The sequence below is a fragment of the Notothenia rossii genome, assembly GCF_949606895.1.
Source record: "Notothenia rossii genome assembly, chromosome: 4".
In the NCBI taxonomy this organism is placed as follows: Eukaryota; Metazoa; Chordata; class Actinopteri; order Perciformes; family Nototheniidae; genus Notothenia; species Notothenia rossii.
Window position 1 is genome coordinate 23,124,882 of NC_136902.1, and position 11,858 is coordinate 23,136,739.

Genomic DNA, 11,858 nt, shown 5'->3' on the forward strand with positions numbered 1-11,858 from the left:
TGGAGAGCAGGTCAAGTGGTGCAATGCACATATGAAAATAAACCACGCCAGTTAAGGCTAAAGAAGACCTCGTCGTCATGACCAGTTTATTGCTATACATGTGACTCTGTCAACAGGTTATGGGCCCAGATCACGGAAGAGCGAAATAACGATAGCTAGTTAGCTGAAAAGTTTAGGCTAGTTTAGCGGCGGGAAAACCGCGGGACGCTAAAGCTAAGCTAACGGGCAGCTAAGCTAAGCTACAATCAAAAGATAGCGACCAGAGGCAGAAGCAAGTGGCCCACGTTTGACGGAAGGGCAGAAGAATACGAGCTCTGGGAAGAGCGGATGTTGTGCTGTATGCACGGAGTGGGGCCGAAAAAGACAACTTTGACGGGCCTCACGGGAGAAATAACGGAGGCCGCGCGAGCCCTGGATACTAAGCTGAATGCCGACGCATACTGCGAGCTAGCACCACTCCTAGACAACACGAGCTTGGGGCTGATATTCCGGGGCACAAAGGACAAAGGCAGAGAGAGTCTAAAAGTGTTAAGAGAACACTACATCGGCAGAGGTAGGCCCCGGATTGTATCCCTGTATATAACATAGACCGCGCTGAAGAAAGCTAACACAGAGACGGTGACTGAATACGTCATCAGGGCGGAGCAGATCATCACGGCGCTCAAAAGTGCAGGAGAAGCACCGAGCGATGGATTAATGGTGGCGATGGTTATGAGGGGACTACCGGAGATGTATAAACCGTTCACACTGTTGGTGACGCACGGTTCAGTTGACATGTCGCTGGGGGATTTCAAGGCCAAGTTGCGGAACTACGAGGCCTCAGAAGACTCAGACCCGGTCGCCGAGGAGGCGGGAGAAAGGGTAATGAAGGCCTGGGCAGCGCCAAAGAAAAAGACCGGACCCCCGACGGAGATGGCGTGTTGGCGATGTGGAGAAAAGGGTCACCGAAAAGATAATTGCACAAAAACTGTTTGGTGTAGTGTCTGTAAAACTTCGGGACACGCAGACAGAGTGTGTAGAAAGAAGCGCAAACAGAGCGCGGTACGCGCGCGTGCAAGATGGTGGCTGTGGTGGACGTGAGGCGAGTCGAGACGACGCCCGGAGAGCAGCGGGAAGAGAGGACTTCACCTTCGGGTCGCAGACAGCATACGCCAGCTGGTCAGCGCAGCAGCAGCAGGCCCAAAGGAAGCGAGTGATCGTGGACACAGGTGCGTCGTCCCACATTATCAACGACAGGAACCGATTCAAGAACTTTGACAGCACCTTCGAGCCGGAGAGACAGCATGGAGCTGGCAGACGGGAAGCGCACTTTCGGGTTGGCGCACGGGAGAGGAGACGCACAGGTATGCCTCATAGACAGTGAGGGGCGCCGGTGTACAGTGACGTTGAAGAACGCCCTCTACATACCCTTGTTCCCCCAAGAACTATTTTCTGTAAAATCTGCTACTGCAAATGGTGCCAAGGTGTTCTTCAATGAAGGTAACAATGTTCTTGTGGAGCCTGACGGTACGAGATTTAACATTGAGGTGTACAAGAGAATGTATTATCTACAAACAGAATGTAATGAAAATGATGTGTGTAATGTCAGTCATGATATGCAGACATGGCATGAGATCATGGGTCATTGTGAGAACAGAGTTTAAAAATAGAGAGTTTCAGTCACTGCTGAGAAGGAACAAGATCAGACACGAAATGTCCTGTCCTTACTCCCTGCACCAGAACGGGATAGCTGAGAGGGAAGGGCGCACTCTTTTCGAAGTGGCTAGGTGTAAGCTAATAGACGGTAACTTACCTAAGAGTCTATGGCATTATGCGGTCCAAGAAGCAGCTTACACCAGAAATCTGTGTTTTAACAAGCACACGGGCACCACCCCATATACAGCACTGACAGGAAAAAGGTGTGATCTAGCCAGGATGCACAAGTTTGGGTCAGTGTGTTATGCTTACCAACAGGACAGAGGAAAACTCGAGTCCAGGTGTGAGAAAGGACTTTTTGTAGGGCATGACAATGGCAGCCCCGCTTTTCTAGTCTATTATCCCGGTAAGGGGAAAGTGCAAAAGCACAGGTTAGTAAAGTTTGTCAAAAAGACAACATGTGAGAACGAGACACAGACACAGGAGCCAGAGCTGGACTCCAGAGAAGGGTGTGAGAAAAGAGAGACGACACAGCCTAGTGTACTGAGCACAGACATGCAGACAGACAGTCAACAGACACCGGAGGATGATGGCGAGAAGCACACTAGGGTGACGTCACGTGCCTCATGCAGTGGGAGATATCCCCCCCGGGAACATAAACCCCCAAAGTAGCTGAAAGACTATGCCCAGAGAGAAAGTGACGAGGATGACAGTACATTTACCAGCATAGATTACTGCTACAGAGTAGTGAGTGGTGTACCTCAGACCTTTAAAGAGGCCATGATATCCCCTGAATCAGGAAAATGGGAGAGAGCGATGGATGAGGAGATGAGGTCCCTGGAGGACAATCATACTTTTACTCTAACAAAATTACCCGAGGGTAGACAGACAGTGGGAGGCAAGTGGGTGTACTCAATCAAGGAGGGTATTGAAGGGCACGACAGGTACAAGGCCAGGTTTGTAGCTAAAGGCTACAGTCAGAGGGAAGGAATAGACTACGGTGAGACATTCTCCCCTACAGCTAATCTGACCAGTGTATGGGTAGTTATGCAGAAGGCAGCCGAAGACAAATTGATTTTACACCAGATGGATGTGAAGACAGCCTACCTGCACGCACCCATTGATAGGGACATATATATGGAACAACCTGAAGGTTACGAGAAGAAAGGAGAGAAGCTAGTGTGCAAGCTAGAAAAATCAATTTACGGCCTGAAACAGTCTGGGCGAAATCGGAACGAGATCCTTCATACATGTCTAATTGAAGACCACTTCATACAGAACCCAGTAGACCCCTGTGTCTACACAAAGGAGTCAAAAGAGTCAGGGAAAGTGATAATTGTGATTTGGGTGGATGATTTGATCATCGCAGCAGACAACACCGGAAACTAGGCTTGGGCGGTATCATTTTTTTCATACCGTCACACCTTGCTGACATCATACCGTGGTATACGGTATATGAAGGTATGACTTGGGTCGACTTGAGTGAGGTGGCGTTCGAACGGCGGCAAATAGATGTTTCGAACGGTATATTATATGTTCGGTGTAAAATGCAGCCCGAGCCGGTAGACGCTCGCAAAGTGCCGCGACGTGCGCGCAAGTGCAAAACAAGGGCTGCATACATGACACATTGTGCAAATGGCACATTTCGAGATCGGATACAGGACGTGTTTGTAGATGTCCGACGTTGTTTCCATTGTGAGCTAAGTTAACAATATATCATCATACATAAAGATTTTCCGGGAGTAAATACTTGACTTATTGAATAAAGTCTGCTATATTCACTAACTAGTTTGGAAATATTATTCCGTTCATTTGTTAACCTCATTTCCATTTGATTCATTGGATTACTCGCGTGAATGTTTAGCACGTAAATGCTTTCGTTTTTCAAACCGTCCGACCTCGACTACAAAACCATCAACCAGTTGCATAGGATTAAAAAATGTCAATACTCACTCACCCCGTCTTAAACATTCCCAAAGAAGTGCCTCTGTCTCTCGTTGTGCTGGATGAAGTCACTGGCGAAGTCATTGGGAGTAAACCCAAAATAGTCCCAAACAGGCGCAGAGGCATTTTTCTTTTTTACTAGTTCTCCGAATTCGGGGCCGGCAAATGCTGCCGCCATCTTGCTCAGCTCAGCTCTGTGCTGAGCTCTGAGAGCGGGAAAGACGGACTGCCCTCCCCTGCCCTCTGCTGGCGCGTGCTGTGCATTACAACCAATGTCGTCCCTGTCAAAACTCTGTGTCAGTGTAATAGAATGAAACGATCTGTGATTTGGCGCACAGTCTGTGACGTCACGGTATTGATACCGTAATACCGTCATACCGCCCAAGCCTACTAGAAACCTAGAGCAGGTGAAAGATATGCTCTCCACCAGATTCAAGATGAAGGACCTGGGTAGGTTAAAACATTTTCTAGGCATGGACTTCGAACAGTCTGCCAGTTGTGTAAAAATATCCCAGAAGAGATATGTGGAAAAGATCCTGAATCGTTTTGACATGCAGGAGTGTAGAACTAGGGAAACACCATGTGCTAAAAAAAAGCTAGACTACAATGAGGATGCACAAAAATTTACGGATGTAAAAATGTATAGAGAAGCTGTAGGCAGCCTCATTTATTTGACAACATGTACTCGCCCTGACCTATGTTTAGTGAGTAAGTTATCACAGCATTTTGCTGATCCCACAGAAGAGCACTGGATTACAGCAAAACATGTTTTCCGTTATCTTAAAGGTACAGCAGATAAACAGTTTTGTTACAGAAAGAGCAGCGAGGGCTTAGGGCTTCAAGCCTATAGTGACGCAGATTGGGCGGCAGACGCCACAGACAGGAGAAGTACCACAGGGTATTGTGTGAGTATGGGTACAGACAGCCCACTGGTTTCATGGGAAACAAAGAAACAGCCCACAGTGGCACTATCAACTTGTGAAGCCAAATATATGGCTCTAGCCTTGACAATACAGGAATGTATTTATCTGGAACAACTGCTCGAAGGAATGGATACCTATGTATATAAGAAAAATGTTGTTTATGAAGACAACCAGGGAACCATTGCACTTGCCAGAAACCCTGTGTGCCGACAGAGGTGTAAACATGTGGATATAAAATATCAGTTCATTAGATCTGTCATCAAAGAAGGAAAGATGACACTGGTTTACTGTCCTACAGATGACATGGTTGCAGATGCTATGACCAAGCCTGTCTCCAAACTGAAATTGAAAAAATGTGCAGGGGTCATGTTCGATGTGTAAAATATTGACTACTATGTAATATTGACTGCCATGTTCTTTTGATGTTTTGAACTGTTATTTTTCTTGGAAAAGTTGTACAGTATACACATCATTCATAAGTGGGAGTGTTGAGTGTAAGTATTAATATGTCTGCATGTAACTGCACTATAACTGTTCCACAGTAAGAGGGCGCTATAGGCATAAGGAGGAGCAGCTATCGTAGCTGACGTCAGGTATCAGATATAAGGGATTGTTCCCTCCCCTTCTATCTCTCTATCTCTAGCTCTCATGGAGAGCAGGTCAAGTGGTGCAATGCACATATGAAAATAAACCATGCCAGTTAAGGCTAAAGAAGACCTCGTCGTCATGACCAGTTTATTGCTATACATGTGACTCTGTCAACAGATACCGATCCCTGTCAGTTTAACACACATTCTGAGGTAGCCGTGCCTATGTTTTTATTTTCACTGCTAATTTATGCTTATGTTCTATTGGTGCATTAAAAAAATCATTAAAATCATTAATGAAGTTTCAGCTCAGACCCCACGCTTAATATGTCTCCCCCTGGCCCACCTAGATTTCTCCAGGCCCACCCACACAATAATTCCTGGCTACGCCACTGCTTTGACCATCCGTTCCCTGTTATTGATCAATATGGAGATCAGGCAGACGTTTTCTTTTGTATTATAGCAGCTATCTATCGGATGGAATCAATACATGGGCTGCACAGGTTGTCGTGTCCGACTATCACAAGTAGAATCATAATGAAAAATACGCCGGTAAGTGCCTGTAGAAAACGGCTTTTGCCACAATAGGATAGCAATAGCAAGTAGTCAGTTTACCTTCGGTTGCTATGCTAACATCACCCATTTTATACCAGAGACACTTTAATAATAGCGTTGTGATGCCAAACAGCGTCAATTCAGACTGACACACATACTTAAGGGGAATTGGGGATATTTATCAGCTGCTTGTGTGACAGTCAGACAGTGAATACTTTAGAGAGGCCGCTCTAAAGTATGAGCTAACCCGGAGCTAACGGGAGAATAAACTCCCGTGGAAGAGCAGCCAGCACTGCAGCGGTCGGTAAATGCCGCTGAAACACATTAATAAGCAATGAACCACGGCACTCTGGAGAAAAATATAAACTTGGAGAAGTCGTTATTTTATTTAATCTGACTTCGTGTGATTAAAAGCAACACGATCATCGACCCGACGCAGTCCCCCGTTGTTGTTGTTGTGAGCGCCGTTGGGGAGCAAATTAGCGATGTAAACGGTGACGTCATGACGCAGCAGCGGCTGCACCAAACCAGTCGGGCTCTGGGCGGTGTGAACAGAGCGGGAGCAGAAAAGGGAAACCGGAGCTGAACCAGAAAAGCTCTAGCTCGGAGCTAGAAAGGGAAAAGCGCTGGTGTGAAAGCCGCATAAGTGGAGGAAAACAGTTATGACATCACTTACGCGACTCTGGGATTTGTAGTCTTTCTAGTTGCATATTTTTCATAGTCTTATATTTCAACAGTTTTACGACAAACTGTGACTTTTTTGACATGGAAATGATTTTTTAAGATTGACAAACATCATATGTGTAATTAATGGCACAATTCAAACGGGATCGAAAGATACGTTTTCTCTCTTCATTGACTTCAATGCATAATTTTTCCGAAATAAGGTCCCATGGACCGGAAGTAGATGGGCGTGACTTCGCCACTATTGACCCAAGGGCGGTTCGAGGCTATTTACTGAAATGGTGGTTACAGATAACAGCTTTGATGCCTGTGATTTCTATGACGTGACGTGACTGCCAAGTGAATATATATATTTTGCTCTCTTATAATAAATAGTTCAACTTAGAAGTTTTTTGTCTTACCTTTAATTAAAGAACACAACAGCAGGCCCCACGCAAAGTTATATGATGAGGCCCTCTGTGTCGCGAGCGTCAACGTTAACCGGGGGGGGGAGCCTCGCAGCGGCAAAACTGTGGCGCGCTGACACTCTAGGTGCGCCACTTTTGCGCTTCAGATGAGGCGCCCTCCGCAAAATGAACCACCCTCCCCAAGATGTGATGATCTGTCTGTAGGGAGGGGCGGCCCTGTATGTGAGAATAAATCCGACTCTTTCTATGCTACTTATTTCTCTGATCTTTTTTCTCACCAGGGACAAACTGGGACATGCAATAGAAGAGTTCACACTGTCCTGTGCTGGCTACTGTGTAGCTACTTACGTCCTGGGCATTGGAGATCGTCACAACGACAATATCATGATCAGGGTAACTGGACAGATGGGGTTTACCTCTGTGATATCTTTCATCACATTACAGCACTAAACTCTACCACAAGGGGGCGATTAAACATAAAGTGTGAGATGTGTGGCAACCATCGTGGCTACCTGTCTGCACTCGTGCTCTGTTTCATACTGTATATGTAACACTTAATACAATTGGCCAACATAATGGGATAGTAGATGTCACTGCTCAAAGGAACATTTCACCCTAAATCAAAAATATATATTTTTACTCTCACAAGTAGTGCTTGATATCCAACAATCTGTATTTCTTTGGTGTAATTTACCAAGATGTGTGCTTACTAGTTGGGGAGTGTAGTTTGGTAGGTAAATTCCTACATTGAACTTCTCACAACAAAGTATTTGGATTATCTTGAGTTTCTGTGTCACCATGTTTATTTTTCTGTCGCTTTGGACACAACAAGCCCAGCGCCATCTATTGTACTTACATTATATTTGAGAAATGGCAGACAGACAATATCTCCAACCCACGGCTTATCACAGCTTAACATTCTAGACTAATAAATAGCAATACTGGTCAGAGGAAAACAATATTTTGGGGTGAACTGTTGATTCTTTAAAAAATACACATTTATTAAAGACAAGGGTTAATATAAGAGTTTTAAAAATTTTCTAGCGATCTTAACAATACTCAGTACGTTTTTTGTCAGATGAGGTCACCTTTCATTGAAATACTATAGGTCACTCGGCATTTTGTGAGTCTTTAACAAATGTGCCTGTGGTCAGTGATCCAGAACAAATGTTCACCTTTGTTCCTCAGCTGTTTCACATTGACTTTGGGCATTTCCTGGGCAACTTCAAGCGGAAACTGGGGATCAACAGGGAGCGTGTGCCGTTCATCTTGACCTATGACTTTGTCCATGTGATCCAACAAGGAAGGACAAACAACAGTGAGAAGTTTGAGAGGTACAGTATTGTTCGATTCCTTACTGATGTAGAATTCTGTTTGCACATTTTAGAAGCAATTTTTGATTATGTGATCGTGTTGTCAGGTTCAGGGAGTACTGCGAGCGGGCCTACAAGATCCTGTGTCGGAACGGGTCGCTCTTCGTCAACCTCTTGGCTATGATGAAGGCCGCAGGACTGCCAGAGCTCACCTCCTTCAAAGACATCCAGTATCTAAAGGTATACAACAATAATGACTGATGATAATTTCCAAATCAGAGGAAGAGGCACTGAAGAATTTCAAAGTAAAGTTCAACGAGGCTCTGCAGGAAAGCTGGAAGACCAAGGTCAACTGGATGATGCACTCCCTGGCCAAAGATAACAGACCCTGAAAACCATGGACCAAGGACACCTGATAAATGACCAAAAATTGTGGATTTTAACTTGTGGAGATAAACTGGAAGAAAACACAATCAAATATTTAACTTTATTGATAGCATGCAAAGACTCTCTGCACATCTTTACATCTGACTGGCCAATTTGTGGTAAATAACTACTAAGTGGAGGCATCCAAAAAAATAAAACCATGGGAATGCCTTTGACTCAAGGAAATCATCAACAATTATAAACACGGTTTTTTTATGTGTTAAATTCGCTACTTGAAAAGCCACCTGCATGTGCAAATATTGTCCTGAAAGGAAGCAGACGCTAAAAATGTATCTCAACAACTGCATCGCTCAGCAGGACGACATTATTCAGTCACGGAGTTCAATAACAAAGCGACAGTTTAACCTCAAGTTTATTTGACCGTTACCACCCTCAATGGCTGTGTGTTATTTCCTGGCATGTCAGTATACTCAACAATATACGCAATTGTGTCTTGTATATTTGACTGTATTTTATTTTATTTAATCCGGTGGCTCTGGAGTGTTTGTACAAAGCCATGAGGGATATTTTTAACAAGTTGTTGTGTTTTACTGCTGTACTGTTGTGTAGTATTCCCTTGAAGTGAAGTATGTGGCCAGTACACAGAACGCATTGTTACATTTACAGTTTGTTATATAAAATGAGATACTTTAAATGGGACCTTTATTTTGATAACACCCCTGGTTAACAGGATGTGTAACTCAGCAGACCCTGACCAAACAGCTACTACAAAGAAATAGACATTACATGGTGGGAATAAAACATATTTGCTTTGTTACTGAGAGTTGGACAAAACAATGTATTGCACTGTTGTGGCAGCCTATTGAATGTAAATCTGGAGCTAACAGACTTGAGCATTTCATCTTTTTGCTCAGTTTAGTTTAAAAACTGAAAACAGGGAGAAACGAGCCTGGTTCAGTAGAAATGTAACAAAATAAAAGCATTCAAAACGTTTTAGGTACTGGTAGGTGGACTGTTTTTACCTATGAACGGAGCCAGGCTAGTGGTTTGCATTTGTTTTCAGTGTTAATGCTTTCATCCGAACTGAAAAATAATGAATTTAGGCGCTAGGCAAAGATATTAAGATGTTTGGTTGAAGGCTCAGGAGAACATTTTTGAAAACATTAGCTGTAAGGACCTGATTAGGAATCTTTTAGCAATAGACTTGTGGTTACGTTCCTCCACATTTTACCTTTTTTAAATGTACATTTTGCCTATGTGCACAATCTCATATGGTGTGTGTGTGTGTGTGTGTGTGTGTGTGTGTGTGTGTGTGTATTTGTGTGTGTGTGTGTGTGTGTGTGTGTGTGTGTATTTGTGTGTGTGTGTGTGTGTGTGTGTGTGTGTGTGTGTGTGTGTGTGCCCCTGCGTGTTTGTGCATTTAGTTATGCACTGTAATTTCCATTGCTTTTTTGAACTGAGGTGCCATGAGAGATTTCATACTTGTTCTGTCAAACACCTTAATACACTTTTGCTGTGTGAATCAACAATTCATGGTGCGTTCTGGATACTTTGTGCTGTATATCTTACTGTCATGCAAAAAGAGGATGGACCTTCCTTTTTGCATTAAATGTCATGTGATATTTGTTTTTTCTTTCATGAGGTCTTAGTCTGGCCCCTTGCCTGAGACCAATTTGCCATGGGAGACCCTACCAGGAACACAAGGTTCCAGACAACACAGCCCCCAGGTTCATCAGGGCTTACAAACTTCCCCACCTTCAAAGACCTCATGAAAGAAAAACCAAGAAGTGAGGATACCCGGCCCGGAGGAAGCCCGGGGTCCCCTTCTGGAGCCAGGCCCAGAAGGAGGACCCGTCGGCGAGCGTCTGGTGGCTGGGCTTGCCACGGAGCCCGGCCGGGCACAGCCCGAAAAGGCAACGTGGGCAACACCTCCGCTCCTCCGTCCCCCGGGCCCACCACCTACGGGAAACAGCGATGGGGTCGGGTGCGCTGCCAGAAAGGTGGCAGTGAAAGCAGAGGGTCTCGACGGACCAGACCCAGGCGACAGAAGCTGGCTTTGGGGACGTGGAACGTCACCTCTCTGGGGGGGAAGGAGCCGGAGCTTGTGCGGGAGGTGGAGCGTTACCAGTTATTTCTGGTTGGGCTCACCTCTACGCACAGCATCGGCTCTGGAACTTTACTTCTGGATAGGGGTTGGACTCTATTCTTCTCAGGAGTTGCCCATGGTGTGAGGCACCGGGCGGTGTGGGGATACTCACAAGCCCCCGGTTGGGTGCTTCTTTGTTGGAGTTTACCCAAGTGGACGAGAGGGCCTCCCTACGGTTATGGGGGGGGGAAACTCAAACTGCTGTATGTGCTTATGCACCAAACAGCAGTTCAGAGTATTGGGCCTTCTTGGAGACCCTGGAAAGAGCCCTGTATGGGGCTCCTGAAGGGGAATCTTTAATCTTGCTGGGAGACTTCAATGCACATGTGGGCAATGATGGAGACACTTGGAGGGGCGTGATTGGGAGGAACGGCCCCCCTGATCTGAACCGGAGTGGTGGTCGAGAACCGGTACTAAGTCAATACCGGTACCTGATTCAAGTACCACTTGTCAACCAACCTCTCCCGTCCGCTCCCTGCGCTTCACCTTCGTACTCAGAGGTCCTGTCTTCCTCTACCCCCAACACCATATTGCTGGTAGTTTTTCTCGGGGTAACAAATGGGTCGAGGAAGGACAGGACCGCAGAGTACTTCCATTTTGTATTGGTCCCTGCTGCTGACCCACTCTCCTATCCTTCTCCCTCTTCTTTTCTTTCACTTAGGTGTCCCTCAAACTCTTCCACTTCCTTTGTCATACCTCCTCTGACAAGAAAAAAACGTTTACAAACGGTAACTTTTAACCGTTAACTTGGTTAATGTGTTGTTGGTATCTGTAATCAAGCAAACAACGGACGTATATTTTGTATAACTCACCAGATAAGCCTACTTCCTCGCTTATTTTCTTCCATGCCAGCTCCTTTTTGTTGCGGTCCCGGTAGATATACGACATATCGTATATCTCCGGGAACCCACTCACAGCCACAACTATAATCTATAATTATAGACTATAATAACTACAAATCCATGTTGAAAGTTACAATACAAATGGAAAATAATCTCGTAATGTATGTATAAGTGCCTTATAAACGTACTTACGGTTCTTTAAAGGGGACCTATCATGCAAAATGCACTTTTTCATGTATTTTATACATAAACATGTGTCCCCTCTGTGGAAAGAGATTCTGAAAGTTTCAGGAAAAAAGATTCACTCATTTTTTGTCCTGATCCATTTATATAAAAACCTGTCTGAAAAAATAAGCTGATTAAATTTTGGCCACTTTATGATGTCATAACGAATTTTTGACTGCCATTAGCCAATAACCAACCAATGTACCGCCG

At 45.0% G+C, this 11,858-nt stretch overlaps 1 protein-coding gene across 3 annotated transcripts; it reads left to right on the top strand.

Moving 5' to 3' along the window:
• LOC307037881 (phosphatidylinositol 4,5-bisphosphate 3-kinase catalytic subunit delta isoform-like) lies at nt 1–9,741 on the top strand. Of its 3 annotated transcripts, none has more exons than XM_079679074.1 (4): nt 1–1,479; nt 7,017–7,128; nt 7,924–8,069; nt 8,156–9,741. In XM_079679074.1, exons 2-4 carry the CDS (start codon nt 7,120–7,122, stop codon nt 8,307–8,309), a joined length of 309 nt encoding a protein of 102 aa, XP_079535200.1. In that variant the 5' UTR covers nt 1–1,479; nt 7,017–7,119; the 3' UTR covers nt 8,310–9,741. The 3 variants fall into 3 exon arrangements, with proteins under 3 accessions (XP_079535200.1, XP_079535201.1, XP_079535199.1); XM_079679075.1 differs by having other exon boundaries at nt 1–1,343; XM_079679073.1 differs by lacking the exons at nt 1–1,479; nt 7,017–7,128 and having other exon boundaries at nt 7,219–8,069.
• Nucleotides 9,742–11,858: the final 2,117 nt, after the last annotated feature.

Coding starts and splice junctions, on each gene's coding strand:
- LOC307037881 (XM_079679073.1), top strand. CDS start 7,903: ATGTTCACCTTTGTTCCTCAGCTGTTTCACATTGACTTTGGGCATTTC. Junction 8,070..8,155: donor AACAGTGAGAAGTTTGAGAG/GTACAGTATTGT, acceptor TCGTGTTGTCAG/GTTCAGGGAGTACTGCGAGC.